The sequence below is a fragment of the Danio rerio genome, chromosome 14 (assembly GCF_052040795.2).
Source record: "Danio rerio strain M-AB ecotype USA chromosome 14, GRCz13ab, whole genome shotgun sequence".
In the NCBI taxonomy this organism is placed as follows: Eukaryota; Metazoa; Chordata; class Actinopteri; order Cypriniformes; family Danionidae; genus Danio; species Danio rerio.
In genome coordinates, this window is record NC_141034.1 from 4,700,693 (window position 1) to 4,725,265 (window position 24,573).

General features: G+C 35.5%; 2 protein-coding genes across 5 annotated transcripts in view; one reads left to right on the top strand and one right to left on the bottom strand.

The window, feature by feature from the left end:
* The window catches only part of LOC147833832 (uncharacterized), an 863,518-nt gene that overhangs the window by 651,550 nt on the left and 187,395 nt on the right, over nucleotides 1-24,573 (top strand). The window lies entirely within an intron of this gene.
* Nucleotides 568-24,555, bottom strand: casp3b (caspase 3, apoptosis-related cysteine peptidase b). Of its 4 annotated transcripts, XM_087280667.1 has the most exons (9): nucleotides 24,397-24,544; nucleotides 23,136-23,253; nucleotides 22,813-22,877; nucleotides 16,252-16,318; nucleotides 8,983-9,128; nucleotides 5,508-5,636; nucleotides 5,256-5,431; nucleotides 2,722-2,836; nucleotides 568-1,360 (listed from the first exon to the last, which is right to left on the bottom strand). In XM_087280667.1, exons 4-9 carry the CDS (start codon nucleotides 16,311-16,313, stop codon nucleotides 1,131-1,133), a joined length of 858 nt encoding a protein of 285 aa, XP_087136793.1. In that variant the 5' UTR covers nucleotides 16,314-16,318; nucleotides 22,813-22,877; nucleotides 23,136-23,253; nucleotides 24,397-24,544; the 3' UTR covers nucleotides 568-1,130. The 4 variants fall into 4 exon arrangements, with proteins under 4 accessions (XP_087136793.1, XP_087136794.1, XP_087136795.1 ...); XM_087280668.1 differs by lacking the exons at nucleotides 22,813-22,877; nucleotides 23,136-23,253 and having other exon boundaries at nucleotides 24,397-24,555; XM_087280669.1 differs by lacking the exons at nucleotides 22,813-22,877; nucleotides 23,136-23,253; nucleotides 24,397-24,544 and adding an exon at nucleotides 16,769-16,787.

Here is a 24,573-nt window from a genome sequence, read left to right on the forward strand (position 1 = left end):
CAGTGTATTCAATTAACTTTATTAATAACCCAGTGTATCCCTTTTACATTACTCATAACCCAGTGTTTCCCTTTTACATTACTAATAACCCAGTGTATCCAATTAACTTTATTAATAACCCAGTGTATCCCTTTAACATTACTAGAACCCCAGTGTATCCCTTTAACTTTATTAATAACCCAGTGTATCCCTTTTACATTACTAATAACCCAGTGTATTCAATTAACTTTATTAATAACCCAGTGTATCCCTTTAACATTACTAATAACCCAGTGTATCCAATTAACTTTATTAATAACCCAGTGTATCCAATTAACTTTATTAATAACCCAGTATATCCCATTAACATTTCTAATAACCCAGTGTTTCCATTAACATTTCTAATAACCCAGTGTTTCCATTTTACATTACTAATAACCCAGTGTTTCCCTTTAACATTACTTGCTTTCCTCCAGATTCTTTGGCTGAGGTCTGTAAGTGAGCACCTCAAATGGCTACATGATATTTACAGTTGAAGTCAGATTTATTAGCCCTCCTGAATTATTATCCCCTCAATATCTTATTCCCCTCTTTCTGTTTCAACACATCATAATCATAATAGTTTTAATAACTCATTATAATAATAATAATATAATATATTATTAGTATAATAATATAATAATAATTTAAATATTAATAATAATAATTTAATAATAATAATAATAAATTATTTTATCTTTGTCATGATGACAGTAATTAATATTTGACAAGATATTTTTCAAGATGCTAGTATTCAGCTTAAAGTGAGATTTAAAGGCTTAACTATGTTAATTAGGCAGATTAGGGTAATTAGGCAAGTCATTGTATAACGATGGTTTATACTGTAGACAATCTGAAACAAATATTGCTTGAAGAGGCTAATAATTTTGTCCTTAAATTGATTTTAAAAAAATTTAAAACTGCTTTTATTCTAGCTGAAATAAAACAAATAAACCTTTCTCTAGAAGAAAAAATATTGTAGGAAATACTGTGAAAAAGTCCTTGCTCTGTTAAACATCATTAGGGAAATATTTAATAAAAGGAGGGCTCATATTTTTAACTTCAACTTTTTAAAACTATTCTCGCAACTTAATCAGTTAAATCCATGTGAATTATTTAGGGAAGTAGAGTTCTTTGGTCAGCATGGACACAATGCACGGTATCTGTTTCTTGCCATCAAACCCTGGAAGATTGGATGAGGATTCAAACTCCAGCGCCACCTTGTGGTTGACACGCGTCATGACCTGCATGATCTCTAGTTGCTTGCCATATTTTAAGAGCATGTCGCACAGCGAGGAGATAAACCAGGAGCCATTAGCGACATTCCTCCATGCGTAATATCCTGAGGAGAGACAGAAAATAACATGGTCAGGACAAGGGCATTTGCTTATTTACCACCGTTTATTTTTTGTTAAAGAAACATTGCACATTTTTTAATAGGGTGATTAATAAAGGGACCAAGCCGACAAGAAAATGAATGAATGAATGGTTTTATAACTCTCCTAAAGTTGAAACAGGTGAGTTTTACTATTTTTAAAATCCATTTGGTCAATCTCTGAATCTAACGGGAGCATTTTTAGCTTAGCTTGGCATAGATCATTGAATCGGATTAGACCATTAGCATCTCACTCAGAAACAGTTTCAATATTTTTCCCTATTTCTATAAAGCTTGACTCCTCTATAGTTACATTGTGTATTAAAACTGATGCAAAATGAAAAGTGGCTATTTTTTAACATAGTTCCTAATATGACTAGGAACTATGCTCTTATTCTGGAGCAATAATCCAGGAACTTTGCAAAAAGAAAATCTTTTAAAATCTTGCAACAGTAGAGTCATTTGTGAAACATGATTCAGAATGATTTCCATGATTTATTACACCAGATTGAGAGTATAGTTCCTAGCAAAAGCAATCATTTATTCTATACTATCATTTAGCAGATAATGACTGTAATAGAGGAACCTGCATTGAGAATGTAATGGTGTTGTACTGGAACATGAATGAATTACAAAGCCTACATAGGAAATCATTTGAATACCTCAGAAGAAGATATACAGTAGATCAGTGGTGCCCAAATTCAGTCCTGCAGGGCCGGTGTGCTGCAGAATTTAGTTCCAATCCCAATTATCCCAACTCGAACCAGATAATTAAGCTCTTTATAGATATACTAGAAACTTCTAGGCAGGTGTGTTGAAGGAAGTTGGATCTAAACAGGACAGTGGCCTCCAGGGCCGAGTTTGGGCATGCCTGATATAGATCTTACATTACAAGTCCCGGCTGGGTCAGTTGACATTTCTGTGTGGAGTTTGCATGTTCTCCCCGTGTTGGCATGGGTTTTTTCCTGTTTCCCCCACAGTACAAAGACATGCGGCATAAGTGAATTGGATACACTAAATTAGCCGTAGTGTATGTGAATGAGAAGGTATGGGTGTTTCCCAGAACTGGGTTGAGGCTGGAAGGGCATCGCTGTGTAAAACATATGCTGGAATGGTTGGCAGTTCATTTCGCTATGGTGACCTCTGATAAATAAGGGACTAAGCTGGATTAAAATGAATGAATGAATGTTTTTCATAGATCACAACCTCTGCATCGGAAGTGATGAACAAATGTTTATAAAGTTTAAACTTTCCAGGCCTTGAATCCATGTGTCTGAAATTTAAGTCTTTCTAAGAAGTGTGGAAACCCTGTACGTTGCATTATTTACCTGGTGCGGTGGAGTAAGCATACAGAAAATCTGCTTCAACAGGAATCCTTTGTGTTTCCTCGTCACCTACACCGTCACACTCAATGCCAGAGTCCAGGTCTGTGCCTCGGCAGGCCTGGAGAAACACAATAAGTCAGAATTATTAGCCCTCCTGAATTATCAGCCCCCTTGCTTATTTTTTTCCCCAATTTCTGTTTAACAGAGAAAAAAAATTTTCAAAACATTTCTAATCATAATAGTTTTAATATGATATAAGATATATTGGACTATCTGAGAGCTGTCTGGTCTGGTTCAGGAACTACTGTTCTGGTCGTCTACAATCAGTAAGGGTGGAGGGGTTTCTGTCAGATCCCCTGCTGCTTCAGAAAAGGGTCCCACAAGGTAGTATATTGGGGCCTACACTTTTTAATAATCATATTAATGATATTGCTTCTGCTGCAGGTGATTCTCACATACATCTATATGCTGATGATACAATCATTTATACTTGCAGTTCTTCTCTGACTACAGCACTTTCTTCATTGCAAGCCAGTTTTTTAAGTATCCAACGCGCTTTTACCAATCTTCACTTAGTTTTAAATACTAACAAAACAAAATGCATGGTTTTTAATAGAAATTTCCTCATTGCACGGTACTGAAATTGATTATGTTGATTGATATAAATATCTTGGTATCTGGTTAGATGGGAAACCTGCGTTTGAAACTCACATAAATGAACTGCTCAAAAGGGTTAGAGCCCACATTGGTTTTCTTTACAGGAACAAATCTTCCTTTACTCACTCTTCAAAGCAGCTTTTGGTCAAATTAACAGTATAACCAATTCTGGATTATGGGGCTTTAATTTACAGATCAGCTTCAAAAACTCTTTTTCACAAACTGGATGTTATTTATCATGCAGCAATTCGTTTTGTTACTGGTGCACCATTTAATACTCATCACTGTCAACTGTATTCTTCACTGAATTGGCCTCCTCTTCAATCACGTCGACAAATTCATTGGTTTCTGTTCATTTACAAAACTCTTATTAGAAAAACTCCACAATATTTACAATCACTTCTTAACATTCATGAAACATGCAGAAATCTGCGCTCTAGTAACTTCATTAACCTTTGCATACCCAAAGTTCGCACTTCATTTGGTCGCTACTCTTTTCAGTTTTCTGCTGCTGATGCTTGGAATCAACTGCAGCAGACCTTAAAGCTCAGCACTTTCATTCCCCTATCATCTTTTAAAAATTCTATTCAGTCAATAGTTCAAGATCACTGTGCTTGTTTTAGTTTTTTTTGTTGTTGTTGTTGTTGGTTTTATATGCTATTATCTGCATTTGCGTTGTTATTGTATTGTGTCCCTAGTGCTTTGCTCTGCATCTGCTTTTCATGTTGCCTCTTGGCCAGGTCGTCATTGTAAATGAGAACTGGTTCTCAATTGACTTACCTGGTTAAATAAAGGTTATTATTAATAACTCATTTCTAATAGCTGATTTATTTTATCTTTGCCATGATGACAGTAAATAATATTTGACTAGATAGAAGTGACTTAAAAAATATCTAGTAAAATATAATTTTCTGTCATCATAGCAAAGATAAAATAAATCAGTTAAAACTATTATGATTAGAAATGTGTTGAAGAAAATCTCTGTGTTAAACAGAAATTGGGGGAAAATAAACAGGAGGGCTAATAATTTTGACTTTAACTGTGTGTGTGTGTATATAATTCAAGACTTAAAAAAAAAAAACTAGTACACTGTAAACACTGTAAAACTCGATCAGTTGACTTAAAAAAGAGAGTAAACTCGCTACCTTACAGTTTTAAGTAAGCAAACTATGTGCATAAATATGAAAAAAATTAAGTCAATGTGTTTACTGACTTTTTGTATGGAAAATCAACTTGTTGCTTTTAAGGCAACAGTTTTGTGTTAACGGAAAACGGTAAAGCAACTAATCGCTTTGTACAGCATAGACCCTGTACAATGCTCTTTTTAAAATGCCATAACTTTGCTGTAAACATATTGGGCAATGTGCAATTGGAAGCTGAAAGCATCTGTCATTAAGCTACATCAAAGAGCTTAGAATGACCAAGAGGCGACACTCAATAGAACGTTCCATTGCAACAGCAGCGCCCAGCAACAGCCCGGGATTCGGCCGTTTTGGAGTGAAAGCGATCGGCTGTCCAATGGATCTTATTGCTGTCGTGATGGCAAGCAGTTGCTTTGTTTTTTATTTATTTATTTAAAAAGCACATTAAAGCTGAGATACAAACTAAAAAACGACAATACAACACTTACTATCACAATCATCAGCACTTTTAATACTTTATTTTACAGACTTATAATATGCTGTTGCTCTATTGGAGTTTTCATTCCAAAATGCCCGCTGCGCCATCTAGTGGCTGTTTCCCAAATTGCACTAGAGTGTCGCCTCTCGGTGATTGTATGCTCTTTGGCTACATGGTAAACTTGACACAAACAGAACCCTTCAGAATGGTTTGCTCTCTCTTTTGTATTGGCAATTACTGTATGTGTGCTTTTATCTCACCTGAATGAAGAAAAGCTTTGGCTTTCCCACGAGTGACGTGCAGCGATCTCCTCTGAAATGTGCAAACAGCCTCTTCAGCTCGATACTGTTGTCCGTGCCGTAGATCAGCCCGTCGTCTCCGTGACTCAACAACACACACGCAAACATGGCCGACTTACTGTGATCTTCCTGAGATGCTGAGGGAGGAAAAATGCAGGCGTTTCTGACTGATTGTTTACATAAATAAAACCTGATGACTATAAAATAACGCACCTTTATTTAACAAAGCCATCATCTGTGAGACGGTCAGGTCATTGTAATGTCCGACTTTAAAGCCCAGCTGTGAGAAAGTCTCAAACACCTTCTTTGCGTCTTCGTCTGTCCCGTTGCGAACCCCCATTCCTGTTCACAACAACAATCCATTCATTCAATTTAGTTTGATTCAATTTAAATGTACTTATACAGAGTGTTTCACATTAATTGTCATTGCAAAGCAGCTGGTGTACCATATAACATTCATTCATTCATTCATTTTCCTTCGGCTTATTCCCTTTATTTATCACAGTGGAATGAACCACCAACTTATCCAGCATGTTTTACGCAGTGGATGCCCTTCCAGCCACAACCCAGCCCTGGGAAACACCCATACACTCACATACACTACAGCCAATTTATTCAATTCCCCTATAGCGCATGTGTCTGGACTGTGGGAGAAACCGGAGTACCTGGAGGAAACCCAAGCCAACACCGGAAGAACCAGCAACTTTCTTGCTGTGAGGCAACAGTGCTAACCACTGAGCCACCGTGCCGCCACAATATAACATAACAATTAAAATCAGAATGAGTTAAGTTCAAGAGTAAAAAAAAAAGTGTAAACATGAGAAAAATGCCAGTAACCATTGACTTCTATAGTGTTTTTTTGATCTACAATGGAGGTCAATGGTTACTGGTTTGTTAAGGGGGGATGGTTTGTTCTCATATTTAATTTTTCTAGCTATTAAACTTTTTGTGATATAACATAACAATTAAATTAAGAATGAGTTAAGTTCAAGAGTTTTAAAAAATTTAAATATGAGGAAAACTCCCTGTAACCATTGACTTCAATAGTATTTTTGATCTACTACGGAAGTCAATGCTTACAGGTCTGCTGGTGGGGTTCTCATACTTACTTTTTTTTTTTTTTTGACTCTTGAACTTAACTCATTCTGATTTTAATTAGGTTATATCAAGGCAAGTTAAAGTAAAGTTAAAGAGTTAAAAATGTAAACATGAGAACCCCACCAACAGACCTGTAACCATTGACTTCCATAATATTTGTTTTCCCTACTATGGAGGTCAATGGTTACCGGTTTCCAGCATTCTTTAAAACATCTTCTTTTCTGTTTCACAGAAGAAGGAAACTCTTAAATGTTTGGAAGCACTTTGTGGGGGACTAAAAAGTGAGTAGATTTGCATGTTTGGGTAAACTATCCCCTTTAAAGCCTAGTTCACACTACAGGATTTTAAACATCAGCAGATCGCTGTGCTGTTCACACTACATAACTTGACTTTGTGTCTTTTAATCTCTGTGGTGTTCACACTACGCAACACTCCGTGAATGATCCACAAGAGGGGGGTCACACACTACATGATCTGACAACAACTCATTCCCCAACAGCTCATTCAAGCTACCAAACCACAGCCAATGAAATTTTGAGGGAGGAGTCGTCAGACAAAGCTGAACACTATTGGCTGCTTGTGTGCTGATTACATCACTGACAGCGTTTCAAGCTTTGAAGAAAGCATTTAAAAACATCGTCAAATCAGCTGATTTATCAGCGGATTAATCACTCATCTGCAAGGCTCGAGTGTATAGATACACAGAGAGTTTTTAATTTTTGTAATTTTATAACTCTTTGAAATAAAACTAACATATTTATAACACCCTGCCGTTTTCTAACTATCAGTGTATTTCTTTCTGACATTGTTATTTTTTTTTATTACAAAACAGTAAAGAACTGAGCATTTCTGCCTTAAATTACCATATTGGTCAAAATGACTGCATGCATGTCTGATACTTTTCACTGTGACTTTAAATATGTGTGCATTTTCTTGCCTAGCAACTTCCTGCTAACATAAACAAAACTTTCTGATGGCAAAAACATCCATTTACTTCAGATATCTTTCAAAACAGCATATTCTATGCCGTGAAATAGCTCCTGTTTGAAAGTGAAAATGAAAGCCAAGACCTTTAAGTGTTTTAGTATCTTAACTACATATTTATAGGCTGTATTACCAAAAAAAGATGATATTTTAGGGTAATGGTGTCATTAAATATGATGCCAGACATTCAAAGCTTAATTTTAATATCTCAAAAATAGCTTTGAATGTAAATATGTTGTGACAGTATGGCGTTTTATATGAGAACGGTCAGAATGAGCAGTATGGTAATTCTAATAGTTACAGAATTCTAGTTCCACTGTTAATATAGCCTACTCTCATGTCTGTGCTAACGCAGAATGAAGTGAGTGCACCGATGCCCATTCTGACCAATCACAGATGTTTCTGCTGAGCTCCTGAACACACAGGCACGCGACTCATGCTGATATGCTCTCTCATTGGCTGCAGCTCGTCACTACATCTGACCACATGTGGGGTTGAGTCGGCCGACTGCTCTGGAATATTTAGCATGCTGAATGTTGGATTTCCGTCTGCGATGCGTCAGCGAGCCTCGTTGATGCGTTGTTCAGTAGTTCACACATAAAGAGCGGCGAGCGCCGAGCACCCGCAGATTTCTTCCCGATCACAGCCCGATCTGTCGGCGAGCTCGTTAACTTCCAAATCGGGCTCAAATCAGGCTTAAAATCCTTTAGTGTGAACCAGGCATAAGGTGCACCAAGGGTTTAAAAAGCAACGTTATTTGCTTTTGTAAATTAACTCTTACTTTTCTAAAATTCCCATTTGCTCTGAGCATTATAGTTACATAATCATCTAAATCTAGAAAGAAGCAAACAAGTTGTTTTTTAGCTATGTAAGTGGATGTTTTTAGCTATGTAACTGCCATCATTTACTCACCCTCCATTTGTTTCAAATCTATTTGAGTTTCTGTTAAACACAATGAAGCCATTTTGAAAAATGATAAAAATCTGTAACCATTGACTTACATAGTACTTGTTTTTCTACTATGGAGGTCAATGGTTACCGGTTTCCGGAATTCTTCAAAACATCAACAGAAGACAGAAAATCGTAAAGGTTTGGAAGCAATTTGTGGGCGAGTAATTATTCATTCATTCATTTTCTTTTCGGCTTAGTCCCTTTATTAATCTGGGGTTGCCACAGCTGAATGAACCGCCAACTTATCCTGAACGTTTTTACACAGCGGATGCCCTTCCAGCCGCAACCCATCTCTGGGAAACATCCATTTACACACATACACGACGGAAAATTTAGCTTGAAACCGGAGCACCTGGAGGAAGCCCACGCGAACACGGGGAGAATATGCAAACACCACACAGAAATGCCAACTGACCCAGCCGAGGCTCGAACCAGCGACCTTCTTGCTGTGAGGCGACAGCACTACCTACTGCGCCACCACGTCACCTTTGTTGAGTAATTAGTAAGTAGATGTAAATTTGGCACAACTCTCCACTTTAAGGTGCACAGAAGAAAAATTTAACCCAAATGGAAAATATAAAAGTAAAATTGGTCTCTCTTAAAATGTTTGCTCTTTTTGCTTATATAATGAGCACAGTGTTATATATCAATGTACCTGTTCTTTTGTGGAAATTCTTGTTGTTGATGATGAGACATTGTCCTAGATTGGGGTAGTTGGTTTTGTATTGATAATCTACATTATCATCAGAATGTGATTTGGCATCCATCTGAACGAGTCCAGGATCTGTGACACTCGAACTCCTGCATTAACAAAATTGATGAAAAATGTAATAATTAATGACCCATTTATAACTTTATATGACATAAACAACATACAAAAACGTGAATAGTAATAAATGCCTTTATTCGTATAAACACAGAGCGTGACACAACAACTACCCGACATGCATTTTGAATAAAAGTTATTTGATAATAATAATAATACATTTTATTTAAAGGCGCCTTTATAGCAACTCAAGGACACCGTACAAACAAGAGCAATAAAACAACAAGAGAAATAATAAAATATACACAACAATAGTGCAGATAAAATTAAGTATTAAAAGCCATCTTAAATAAGTGGGTTTTGAGTCTTGATTTGAATAGTGTGAGGGAGTCAATGTTTCTGATGGCAGGTGGTAATGAGAGGCATACGCTTGATGTCAACTTGTCATGACTCCATATGAACTTCTTTAAATAAAAGTCTTAAATGAAACAGCAACAACATATGAGACGCCGTGTAGAATTTAAATCTAACTTTGCCTGTCAACACATACATAAAACACTTGCATATACACCTATAAATTACTTGCATATATACCTATACTACTGGATGTTCAAAACAACATATAGAGATCGACACAGAGATCGAGTTAATATGTATGTGCGTGTGTTAGTGTGAGTGTTTATGTGAGGATCGAGTGTATATGTATGTGCGTGTGTTAGTGTGAGTGTTTATGTGAGGATCGAGTGTATATGTATGTGCGTGTGTTAGTGTGAGTGTTTATGTGAGGATCGAGTTTATATGTATGTGCGCGTGTTAGTGTGAGTGTTTATGTGAGGATCGAGTTTATATGTATGTGCGTGTGTTAGTGTGAGTGTTTATGTGAGGATCGAGTTTATATGTATGTGCGTGTGTTAGTGTGAGTGTTTATGTGAGGATCGAGTTTATATGTATGTGCGTGTGTTAGTGTGAGTGTTTATGTGAGGATCGAGTTTATATGTATGTGCGTGTGTTAGTGTGAGTGTTTATGTGAGGATCGAGTTTATATGTATGTGCATGTGTTAGTGTGAGTGTTTATGTGAGGATCGAGTGTATATGTATGTGCGTGTGTTAGTGTGAGTGTTTATGTGAGGATCGAGTTTATATGTATGTGCGTGTGTTAGTGTGAGTGTTTATGTGAGGATCGAGTGTATATGTATGTGCGTGTGTTAGTGTGAGTGTTTATGTGAGGATCGAGTTTATATGTATGTGCGTGTGTTAGTGTGAGTGTTTATGTGAGGATCGAGTTTATATGTATGTGCGTGTGTTAGTGTGAGTGTTTATGTGAGGATCGAGTTTATATGAATGTGCGTGTGTTAGTGTGAGTGTTTATGTGAGGATCGAGTTTATATGTATGTGCATGTGTTAGTGTGGGTGTTTATGTGAGGATCGAGTTTATATGTATGTGCATGTGTTAGTGTGAGTGTTTATGTGAGGATCGAGTTTATATGTATGTGCATGTGTTAGTGTGGGTGTTTATGTGAGGATCGAGTTTATATGTATGTGCGTGTGTTAGTGTGAGTGTTTATGTGAGGATCGAGTTTATATGTATGTGCGTGTGTTAGTGTGAGTGTTTATGTGAGGATCGAGTTTATATGTATGTGCGTGTGTTAGTGTGAGTGTTTATGTGAGGATCGAGTTTATATGTATGTGCGTGTGTTAGTGTGAGTGTTTATGTGAGGATCGAGTGTATATGTATGTGCGTGTGTTAGTGTGAGTGTTTATGTGAGGATCGAGTTTATATGTATGTGCGTGTGTTAGTGTGGGTGTTTATGTGAGGATCGAGTTTATATGTATGTGCATGTGTTAGTGTGGGTGTTTATGTGAGGATCGAGTTTATTTGTATGTGCGTGTGTTAGTGTGAGTGTTTATGTGAGGATTGAGTTTATATGTATGTGCGTGTGTTAGTGTGGGTGTTTATGTGAGGATCGAGTTTATATGTATGTGCGTGTGTTAGTGTGAGTGTTTATGTGAGGATCGAGTTTATATGTATGTGCGTGTGTTAGTGTGAGTGTTTATGTGAGGATCGAGTGTATATGTATGTGCATGTGTTAGTGTGGGTGTTTATGTGAGGATCGAGTTTATATGTATGTGCATGTGTTAGTGTGAGTGTTTATGTGAGGATCGAGTTTATATGTATGTGCATGTGTTAGTGTGAGTGTTTATGTGAGGATCGAGTTTATATGTATGTGCGTGTGTTAGTGTGAGTGTTTATGTGAGGATCGAGTGTATATGTATGTGCGTGTGTTAGTGTGAGTGTTTATGTGAGGATCGAGTTTATATGTATGTGCGTGTGTTAGTGTGAGTGTTTATGTGAGGATCGAGTTTATATGTATGTGCGTGTGTTAGTGTGGGTGTTTATGTGAGGATCGAGTTTATATGTATGTGCGTGTGTTAGTGTGAGTGTTTATGTGAGGATCGAGTTTATATGTATGTGCGTGTGTTAGTGTGGGTGTTTATGTGAGGATCGAGTTTATATGTATGTGCGTGTGTTAGTGTGAGTGTTTATGTGAGGATCGAGTTTATATGTATGTGCGTGTGTTAGTGTGGGTGTTTATGTGAGGATCGAGTTTATATGTATGTGCGTGTGTTAGTGTGAGTGTTTATGTGAGGATCGAGTTTATATGAATGTGCGTGTGTTAGTGTGAGTGTTTATGTGAGGATCGAGTGTATATGTATGTGCGTGTGTTAGTGTGAGTGTTTATGTGAGGATCGAGTTTATATGTATGTGCGTGTGTTAGTGTGGGTGTTTATGTGAGGATCGAGTTTATATGTATGTGCATGTGTTAGTGTGGGTGTTTATGTGAGGATCGAGTTTATTTGTATGTGCGTGTGTTAGTGTGAGTGTTTATGTGAGGATCGAGTTTATATGTATGTGCGTGTGTTAGTGTGGGTGTTTATGTGAGGATCGAGTTTATATGTATGTGCGTGTGTTAGTGTGAGTGTTTATGTGAGGATCGAGTTTATATGTATGTGCGTGTGTTAGTGTGAGTGTTTATGTGAGGATCGAGTGTATATGTATGTGCATGTGTTAGTGTGGGTGTTTATGTGAGGATCGAGTTTATATGTATGTGCATGTGTTAGTGTGAGTGTTTATGTGAGGATCGAGTTTATATGTATGTGCGTGTGTTAGTGTGGGTGTTTATGTGAGGATCGAGTTTATATGTATGTGCGTGTGTTAGTGTGGGTGTTTATGTGAGGATCGAGTTTATATGTATGTGCGTGTGTTAGTGTGAGTGTTTATGTGAGGATCGAGTTTATATGTATGTGCGTGTGTTAGTGTGGGTGTTTATGTGAGGATCGAGTTTATATGTATGTGCGTGTGTTAGTGTGAGTGTTTATGTGAGGATCGAGTTTATATGAATGTGCGTGTGTTAGTGTGAGTGTTTATGTGAGGATCGAGTTTATATGTATGTGCATGTGTTAGTGTGGGTGTTTATGTGAGGATCGAGTTTATTTGTATGTGCGTGTGTTAGTGTGAGTGTTTATGTGAGGATCGAGTTTATATGTATGTGCGTGTGTTAGTGTGGGTGTTTATGTGAGGATCGAGTTTATATGTATGTGCGTGTGTTAGTGTGAGTGTTTATGTGAGGATCGAGTGTATATGTATGTGCATGTGTTAGTGTGGGTGTTTATGTGAGGATCGAGTTTATATGTATGTGCATGTGTTAGTGTGAGTGTTTATGTGAGGATCGAGTTTATATGTATGTGCGTGTGTTAGTGTGGGTGTTTATGTGAGGATCGAGTTTATATGTATGTGCGTGTGTTAGTGTGGGTGTTTATGTGAGGATCGAGTTTATATGTATGTGCGTGTGTTAGTGTGAGTGTTTATGTGAGGATCGAGTTTATATGTATGTGCGTGTGTTAGTGTGGGTGTTTATGTGAGGATCGAGTTTATATGTATGTGCGTGTGTTAGTGTGAGTGTTTATGTGAGGATCGAGTTTATATGAATGTGCGTGTGTTAGTGTGAGTGTTTATGTGAGGATCGAGTGTATATGTATGTGCGTGTGTTAGTGTGAGTGTTTATGTGAGGATCGAGTTTATATGAATGTGCGCGTGTTAGTGTGAGTGTTTATGTGAGGATCGAGTTTATATGTATGTGCGTGTGTTAGTGTGAGTGTTTATGTGAGGATCGAGTTTATATGTATGTGCGTGTGTTAGTGTGAGTGTTTATGTGAGGATCGAGTTTATATGTATGTGCGTGTGTTAGTGTGAGTGTTTATGTGAGGATCGAGTTTATATGTATGTGCGTGTGTTAGTGTGGGTGTTTATGTGAGGATCGAGTTTATTTGTATGTGCGTGTGTTAGTGTGAGTGTTTATGTGAGGATCGAGTTTATTTGTATGTGCGTGTGTTGAGGTGGGTGTTTATGAGAGGATCAAGTTTATGGGCCCTATCATACACCCGGCGCAATGTGGCGTAAGGCGCGACGCAACTGTTATTTGCTAGTTTCAGCTTGGCGCAAGAGTCGTTTTGAGGTGTTACTCCACGCTGTTTAAATAGCAAATGCATTTGCGCTCATATGTGCGCCCATAGGCGTTCTGGTCTAAAAAAGCAGGCGTGTTTTGGCGCGTTGCTATTTTGAGAAACTATAATAGTCTGTTCTTTAGACCAGAACAAAGCCGGTCTATTGTCTGGCTCAGAGTGCGCCTCGCTAACACACTGCTTAATACACACAAGATGTAGAGCAATACGCAAATATCTTTACATATGAAAAAGAGATAAAATATTAAGGATATATATAGGATATAATAAGAATAGATATAGGATATAAATATAAAGGATTAAAATATTACCAAACATAATATTTTCTAGCCTACATAAATTTAAAAACCACTGCTTTCATACTTTCTTCATCTCGGGAGGCTTTTTCAGTTCATTCAATTAGTTTTGTATAATATTATTATTATTAGCAGTATTATTTATTATATCCATATTTATATTTGTTTTATTAAAAACAAGCTTAGATTTGTCCACCTGTCAGGTTTTAGATCATATGAGGCACAGCATGTGTTTTAGGATATAACTCAGGTTTTTGAACACACTTCGTTATTATTGTTCATTTATTCGTTTGCTGGAAACTAGAACTGAATTTAGAAATAGTTTTGGAACAAATCTTTACAAACGAAATTAATTATGTATAGGCTAATGGATGTCTGTGCGTAAAGGTTTCCCTATCCAAGAGCGAAAGTGAAAGTAGATTATGAGATGCCTTATCTCTCATTCTCCTGCAGTAGATGCTCTGTTTAACTGTTTTCTTGCTAGTGAAATGCTCATTTTTTCCACTTACACTTACTTTACGTGCTGTAAATAGCAAATGCACTTATGGTGCGATGCAACTGGCTCTTAAAGGGAATGGGAGATGAGACTCTGATTGGTTTATTCTCAAAACACACTTATAACTCATTAAGAAAATAAACTCAACCCTTTTAGACCATGCGCCTTGGCGCAAAGCGGATTCTTCCGTCCTTATATAAGCAAAAACAGATTATGGCACACCCTGAAAGCGTTTGCGCCCTGCGCTTTGCACATGGATCGTCAAAATAGAGCCCTATGTGCATGTGTATGTGAGTGTATGCATGCGTCAAGTTCATGTGTACATGCGCAAGTTTCATATATGTTGTTTTGAACATCCAATAGTATAAGTGTATATGCGCGTAATTTATAGGTGCATATGCAAGTGTTTTATAAGCGTGCTGATAAGCAAGGTTTGATTTAAATCCTACATGGCGCCTCATGACAACACAAAACAATTGTGTTTCCTCTAAAAGGTCCATTTATCACATTTAATTTTTTTTTTTCATTCTGTTCCTTTCTGTTATGTTGTTTTGTATTTTTTGGTAAATAAAAAATATGTGGGCGTCATGGTGGCGCAGTGGGTAGCACGATCGCCTCACAGCAAGAAGGCGGTTGGTTCGAGCCCGGCTTGTGAAGTTGGCATTTTTGTGTGGAGTTTGCATGTTCTCCCCGTGTTCGTGTGGGTTTCCAACGGGTGCTCCGGTTTCCCGCACAGTCCAAAGACATGTGGTATAGGTGAAATAAATACGCTATTGCTATTGTAATTGACCGTAGTGTATGAGTGTGAATGCAAGTGTGTATGGGTGTTTCTTAGGGTGCTTTCACACTTACGCTTGTTTCGGAACCTGTCTCGTTTGCCCAGTTAGCGTAGTTCGTTTGGGATATGTAAAACCAGCAATCGTGCTAGGATCCGCGCCAAATCAATCGCTCCGAGATCGCTTGAATGGGGTGGTCTCGGCTTGATTGAAGCAAACTCTGGAGCGGATCGATTGCAGTGAGAAAGCGATACGGTCCGAGTGCGGATATATCACAGTGTTTTATGGATATGTAATAGGCATACAGCTATATGAAGAGAGAATTATGAGTAGGGCGGGAAGTTTCGGGAGTCTCCCGGAGGCCCGCAAACGAGTGATAATCTCCTGGTAATCTCGCGTCTCCCTCCCGGTCCTCAGATACGTCGCACATCCTTCTCACCCCTCCCCACCGCATCTCTCCTCGCTCTTCAGACACGTCGCGTGCACCTTGTCAAACACCACCAAACCACTACCTCTCCTGACAGCTGAGCGGGACTCTGCAAAATAAACCATGAAACTCTGACCAATGTGAGGAGAGTTTACTCACACGTGACTTGTTTTAGCTCTTTTGGTCCGTTTAGAAACTTTGCCATGTGAAAGCGAACCGCTCCAAGAGCAAAGAGCAACAATGTAACCATTTTAATCCCTGTTTCGGAACAACTGAATCGATTCACAGGTGTGAAAGCACCCTAAGTGTTGGGTTGTGGCTGGAGGGGCATCCGCTGCGTAAAACATATGCTGGATAAGTTGGTGGTTCATTCCACTGTGGCGACCCCTGATGAATAAACTAAGCCGAAGGAAAATGAATGAATGAAAAATCTGCAGCGTTTTGCATGACATTGGTCTAAGATTTCTTGATCAAAAACAAGCAAACACAAATGTGTTTTTTCGAAAAATGTTGTCAAAATTACTACATTTCATTTTTCATATTCAGTTCATTTCTGCAGGCCACAAATCTAAAACCTAAATACTGCGTCACATGATATGCTTGTAATTAACAAGAGTCTTTTAATGAATCAATCACACATACTCTTTTGCATCGCTTTGTCTGGCATCCACAGTGTCTACACCCTTTGGTTTCACGTCCGACATGGTCACTAAAACACACAGAACAAAAACATGTGATAAAATACACTTAAATAAATATGACATATTACTTGTCAAGCATTTTGTGTTTCATGTTCTCTTGCCATTTCGAGACATATGACATGAGTAAATAGCGTAATATTTAATTTCTGGTAAACTGCTGAATTACTAGAAGTGTTTTTCTTTCCTCGTGTTGCATCAGAGTATTACTATCATCTTAAAAATCACATGAATCACATCACCAGCTCACAAAACACCACACGCTTATAGGGTTTGGTTATATGGAGTTGTTTGTTTATATGCCAATCTTGCTCAATAATTGATGACATGTGATTTGTTTCCTTTAGGATGACTACCGTATGATAGTTAGGGATTTACCCATGCCATCAAAACAATCATCTTCCAAGACACTTCCTTAATGAGATAGTTCACCCAAAACTGAAAGCTCTGCTATTGCTTACCTTTGACTTCTGTACACTGTAAAAATAATTATATAATCAATTAGTCATGTCAACACATGTTTTTAGTTCAGTTAACAATGAGTTATGCAAGCTGTTTTAAGTCAGTTTAACATAATATAAGTGCAATGGACTCATAAGATTAATTTGATTCAGCTGAACAAATTAAGGAAACTAGCATTTTTTAGTGTAGGAAAAACTAATACTATGGAAGTTACAGATTTTTAAATTTTTTTGAAATATCTTCTTTTGTGCTCGACAGAAACTCAGACAGGTTTGGAAGTAAAGGGTGGGTAAATGATAGCAGGATTTCCATTTTCATTTTTAAAGAGTACTGTCCCTTTAAAAAAATTATTTTAAAACAACCGCACATGAAAAAAGTTCATTACACAGCCAAAAAACTACTTATTTGCTTCTTTCTAGATTTAGATGATTATGTAACTAATACTGAGAGAAAATATGAAATTTTAAAAGTTTTAGAGCTCATTTGCAAAAACAAATGTTTTTTATTAATTGTGTACTAAGTTCAAATGCAAAAAAAATTTATTGAACATTAAAAAAAAATTAGATCTGTTTTTGAAAATCGTTTTTTTAATTGCATAACAAGAGCAACAGCAGACAAAAACTGAGGAATAGAGTGCTTACATTTATTCACATCAAAAGAACAAATTAATAGAGAATAAAAAACAATAAATACATAAAATTACAGGGGATATATTACAAGAAATTTGCATAAATATTAAGTCCAAAATTGCTTACATCTTCAGAGTTTTTTTTTTCACTTTTAATGTCTTTTAGGGTTTCAATATAATGCTTAAGATCAATTTTAGACAAATAAAATAAGTTAGTTTTTTTATTGGATCATTTTTGTTTGTGTACATGGTTCTTCCCATATACAGTTGGAAGTCAGAATTATTAGCCCCCCTGTTTTTTCCACCAACTTCTGTTTAACAGAGAAGATTTTTTTCAACACATTTCTAATCATAGTAGTTTTATTAACTTATTTCTAATAACTGATTTATTTTATCTTTGCCATGATGACAGTAAATAATATTTGACTAGATATCTTTAAGACACTTTACACAGCTTAAAGCGACATTTAAAGGCTTAACTAGGTTAATTAAGTTAACTAAACAGGGTAGGGTAATTATTGGGCAAGTTATTGTATAACGATGGTTTGTTCTGTATACTATCGAAAAAATAGGGGCTAATATTGACCTTAAAATAACGAAAAATAAATAAATAAATAAATAAATAAATAAGAACTGCTTTTATTCTAGCTGAAATAAAACAAATAAGACTTTCTACAGAAGAAAAAACATTATCGATATACTGTGAACATTTCCTTTCTCTGTTAAACATCATTTGGGAAATATTTAAAAAAGAAAACTAAATCATAGGGGGGCTAATAATTCTGACTTCAACTGTATATTCATTAAATTAATAAACTAAATTTGCTCCAAAGTTTGTTTTTGTAAATCTGTCGTAGATTTTTGACAGTTCACAGATGAAAGTAGGTCAGCTTTTTCTTCGCTGAGACAGGCCCATGACGACGTCTACTTTCATAATATGCCTGTCTCATTATAATATTACCATATCAATATAGGCTAATTAGACTCCAAAATGAGACAAAACATCCTTAAAATCAACCCACACTCTTTTATCAATAGTGTTATTATTATTCATATTGTTCGCTTTTGTAGCATTCACAATCTGTCATCTTATCTAAGACAACACAAATACATCGAGAACTAATTAATTCGTATTTTAAACGCATTTATTAAAAAATACGTGTATTAAAACTAAAGTAAAAATGCAGGTTAATTAAGTTATGTTAATAAAGTAATGAACTTACATCTGTGTGTGAGATGATTTATGTTCTGTCAGAAAATAAAGTCCTGCTTCTGGTGTTGTTTAAATACTCCTTAGAAGTTTGTATTGTCGTATTGTGTATAGTGAATCCTTCGACTACAACGTTATAACACGTAAATATCATTCAGTATTTTTATATCCTTCCAATACCGAAAGCCTACTCATAAATATGAAACAAACTCCACGTAGATCCGTCTTCCTCCTCCCAATGAGCACCAAACGTTTGACAACGCTGTCGCTCCGCCCACATTCCTAAAACGTACTATGTAGACCGACGCATGCGCATATCATATCAGTAACAAAACTCATTTTGAAATGTAGTATGCAAAAAGGTAATGTATGTGCATTTCCAAGACGTGCAAATTTTGGTGCAAAAATGAAAATGAAATTATATAATGTGCATCGGCCTTTTACATTTTACATATTGCATTGCCATTTTGCATATAACATTTCAAAATTTTATGTTGCTAGTGTTATTATGGAGGACGAAACCTGCAAAAACAATATATAAATAAATATGCAAATAAGTTAATTAATTTTTAAATCCACAAATTCCTGAATAAATGAACCAATAAATAAATATGCAAAAATAAAAATAAATAAAATAAAAATAAATTATTTAATAAATAAATAAAAATTATTAAATAATTAATTGTTAAATCCATAAATTCCTGTATAAATAAAACAATAAATAAATATGCAAATAAATAAATAAATAATAAATCCACATATTCCTGCATAAATAAAACAATAAATAAATAAATATGCAAATAAATGAATAAATAAGTAAATAAATTCATAAACTACTGCATAAAACAAACAAATAAATAAGAAAATTAATTAATTAATTAGTAAATCCAAAAATTACTGCATAAATAAAACAATAAATTAATATGCAAATAAATCAATTAATTAGTGAATCCAGAAATTACTGCATAAATAAAAAATAAATTAATATGTAAAAAATTAATTAATTAATTAGTAAATCAAAATATTACTGCATAAATAAACAATAAATTAATAAATATGCAAATAAAGGAATAAATTAGCAAATCCAAAAATAAGTGCATAAAAAACAATAAATAAATATGCAAATAAATTAATTAACTAATTAGTAAATCCAAAAATGACTGCATAAATAAACAATGAATCAATACATATGCAAAAAACAAACTAAAATTAATTAATTAGTCAATCCAAACATTTCTGCATGAACAAAAATACATTTATAAATATCCAAATAAATAAATAAATAAATCAGTAAATAAATGTATAAATTCCTGCATCAAAAAAACAATAGATAAATAAATAAGCAAACAAATTAAATAAACAGTAAATCTACAAATTTCTGTATAAATAAAACATAAATAAATATGCAAATAAATAAATAGATTTGTAAAACAATGCACACATTCCTGGATAAATAACATAATAAACAAATAAATATGCAAATAAATTAATAGATAAGTAAATTAATTCATAAAATCCTGCCTTAATAAAACAATAAATAGATATAGATAAAATAGATAAGCAAATAAATAATTTAATTAATTAGTAAATCCACAAATTACTGCATAAATAAAACAATAAACAAAAAATATTTATACAAATAAATACAACCATAAATTTTGTATAAATAAAACAATAAATAAATAAACATGCAAATAAATAGATTAATTCCACAGAATAATTAAATAATAAAAAAAAAATAGAGGGATGTTGGGGGAAAAAGAAAATGCTAACCTAAAAGTAGTATTTACTTTTTTATTTGCTTTTCCTTAGATCAACATGCTGGGTGGGTTGAGGGTGTCTGTCAATCATCAGGAATTTGTGGATTTAATCATTCATTCATTCATTCATTTTACTTATTTATTTTTTTAGCAAGTTTTGTCTTCCATATGTTATGCTTCTGCAGTAGCCTTTATATTACATTTACATTTAGTCATTTAAATGTGTTTAATATTGTTTAAGCATGTAGCAATCATGTATTACTTTATTTTCTATATAAAAAAACTACTAAATAAAAAGACTGTATAGGCCTAACTAATCTCTGAAATAAAGCTACAAATGCTGTCACTGTTTTAAAAGGTCCATTTTTGTATCTAAAATATAGCTCCATTAATATCATAAAGAGACATACTGTAATTTGAGGTACTAATAAGGACTGTTTAGGTATAACAATTTACCCCAGTGACAGCTTTTGTACCTTTATTTCTGAAAATTTGGTGTAAATAAAGGTAATCTAGTGTTTGTCCTCGACAAGTCAGAGTTATTATCATTAACTACACCTATTAAAATCTGTTTGGTAAATGAAATAAGGCAATTTTACACCATATTTATCTTGTCAAAAGGGTTTATTTGTTTGAGATATGACTATTGATATAGATGTTCTGTAGTACATGAGCCCAAAACAAATCTGAGTGAATTGAACTGAAGAAATATGCTCACAAAACTGAAAAGAGTCATCTTCAATATCAAATTTTAATCTCGGGAATTTTATTTTGATTGATATAGCCTACATCATTTACCATTTTAAACTGAACTGAAGTGAAAAGATGGTTAGCATAGACGCATTTGATCTGTTTCTTGTCATCAACCCTGGAAGATTGGAAGAGGATTCAAACTCCAGCGCCACCATGTGGTTGACGCGCGTCATGAACTGCATGATCTTCAGTTGCTTTCCTTATATTTAGACCCATCTCACAGAGTGAGTAGATAAACTAGGAGCATGTGTACTAACCTGTCAAGATACAGAAGAAGAAAAATTGTGCAAAAGCATTTGGCTCTGGGATAAAATTTCCAAAATTAAGACATTTTATATATGGTGCAGTGCATATGTAACGGAGACCAGCTAGTGTGTGCTGTGCGGGTAAGCCTCACTCCTCTGACCTCTAAGGTACTCTAGCGACAGACGCTAGAGTTCATGGTCTTTAGCCTCCTTGTTAGACCTACCGACTCCCATGCGGAAGGATGCCGGTTCAATCCTAGCTCATAGCGGGTTGGGCGGTGTAGGACCGGCGGGGTTACATTGATGCCGTGACCCGGATAGGAGTGAGGATTAGTGGGGTGGAGGCCAGCTAGTGTGTGCTGTGCAGGTAAACCTCACTCCACTGACCTCTAAAGTTACTCTAGCGACAAACACTAGAGGCTATGATCTTTAGCCTCCTTGTTAGAGCAACCAACTCCCATGCGCAAGGTTGCTGGTTCGATCCCAGCTCGGAGCGGAGTGGGCGGTGTAGGACCGGCGGGGTTACATATATCCAAAATTAATTAATTAATTAATTTTATTTTTGGCTTATTCCCTTTATTAATCTGGGGTCGCCACAGCGGAATGAACCACCAACTAATCCAGCATATGTTTTACACAGCGGATGCCCTTTCAGCAGCAAATCATCACTGGGAAACATCCACACACACTCATTCACACTCAAACACTTCGGTCAACTTAGCCTACCACGGCTATTTCTTAAAACTGCACCTAAACGTTTTGATAACACTTGACTTCATCAATGTAACCTGATGAAGCTGCGGTTTTAAAGAACAGCCATGTCAATAAAGGCTTTTTATTATTTTTTCTACTATTTTTGAGTGCCTGATTTTGATGTTTATATTGATGAATCCCTAACACAAAGAGCACCGACACATTTTTAAAGCTACCCCTGAGAACTTTTTGATTTTTATACACAGCCTAATTAGTATTAAAATGAACTTTAATAGGCTGCTTTTGATGCTTCGGACTTCTTCACTGGTAATTTTTCACTCTCAAGAATAAGGTTCAGGATTTTAAATAAAAGTTAGGCTACTTAGTAAAATGTTTTTTTAACACAGTGAAAGTTGACTTCACTTATGTTATTGTGCGTTTTCTTAAAACCTTTGATGGGTTATTTCCACAATTTATGATGATATAGCAGACAAAATAGGTCAATTGAGAATGTAGTACTTTCAAACCACCCGAACCCCCTTTGGCTACTGGCCAGCTATAGTTGTAAAAAGCTTTGTGTATTTGTTTATATTACTATAATTGTTGTTTTACCACCACAACACTACAGATTATTTAAGTACTTTGCTATAGTATTGCTATAGTACTTCCTAAGAATTAGAAGTCATGACGTGTTGTGCTTTCACAGATTTTCTTTTGCAGGCCGCAGTTGTAAAAGGTATGCAAGTCATGTTACCTTTCAATCAGCTCAAACCAGTTTGGCCGTTCTGCTCAGATGTCTGTTAGTGGGGCTTTCCCCCTCTGATGACACGCACAAAAGAAGAATGTCAATCAAAGTGTCTCGGCAGACTGTTACTATCAAGTGTGATTATACAAAAATACATTATTATATTTTTACCATTAGAAGCTGGTTATATTTACATACTGCTGCCACACAACTGTATTTAAACCCTTTATTAAAGTGATTTTTGCATAATAGCTCCCCTTTAATAGGTTATAGCATTAAATTCCCCATTCTCATAATTGGTTTGGTTTTGTTAACCACATCTGTATGCCTACCTGTAATAAACCGCATGTCATATGTTTGGCTGATTAGCTGAGTGATTTATGGAGGTAGTGGTTATATTATTATTAACAGCTTGTCGTCTGGCCCATTTGCACACACAAACAGGAAAACCTTTGACACCAAAAAAGTGCAAAATCATCATTAGAAGGGGAAAAAAAATAGACGGAAAGTTTTAAAATCTAAACACCTAACAGTAGGAGAAAACGTGATATATTTAACATCAGAGTGAACTATTAAAGTTACTTTATTAATGTTATATTCAGGCTCTCCGTGTTGATAAAGGGACAGTTCACCCAGAAATGAAAATTTCCTCATCCTTAATGGAGATATTGTGAAGAATGTTTGGGGGGAAAAGCAGCAATACAAACAAAAATACTCTAAAAATCTCTGTAAATTAACAGTTTTCCATTTTTTGTGATTCATGTTTTTATTTTTCCTAATTTATGTATGCTTTTGAATTGCATTATGGGACCCTGATCTTTCCTCCAACAACGTTTAACCTTGAAAAGTTTGGGGAAAATTGGTTTTATAACATTTTTGGTAGTTTAAAGTTTACAAAAATCTGCCAATACATTTTCCAGACTTATTTCTCTATATAATATATATATATATTAAACTATCAAACTACTAAAATGTCAATTAAACTCACTTTGGTAAACTGTAGAGTTGAATTTTCAACATCAAACGTAAATAGAGCAAAGACCAAGGTGCCACAATGCAATTTACAGCTGTAAATTAACAAAAAAAACCTGATTAATCAGAATCAGAATCAGTTTTATTGCCAAGTGTGCTTCACACACACAAGGAATTTGTTTTGGCTACAGAAGCTTTCAGTGTATACATAAAGTGACAACACAAAATAAATAAGAGAAAAAAAATGATAGACATTAAACAGAGATGCAGTTAGTCAGGACAAGAAATCTGGATGTTGAATTGTATGTACAGATTTGTTATAAATATACAGGTTATACGGTGCTGTGTACAAATACGAATGTAGAAAGTATTGCAGTGTATATTGATATTAATTAACATATATTTTATAGTGTATGAAGACTATGGCTGCTCCTTTTCAGCATTCTTAAAAAGACATTTCCTTCGTGTTTAACTGAAAAAGAAACTCAAAGCAAATGATGACAAAATTTTCATTTTTGGGTGAACTGTCCCTTTAAGATACTGTAACTTGACCGGAGAAAAGGTGGAAAAACTCCGAAACTAGGTACAGGTGATCGTTAACAAGCACAAACTCTCACTCACCAGTCCTTTAACTTCTCTATAGTGTCTCACAGTGTGCCAAAGGGCCCGAGTAAACGCAGTTTATCATCTTAAAATGTCGTTATGTAACCCCTTGCATTCCTCAATATCAGTCAGCGTTTGGCGGTGGGCGTGGCTTCATATCTGCCCCGTTTATTATTCGGCTTCCGTGTGTATATG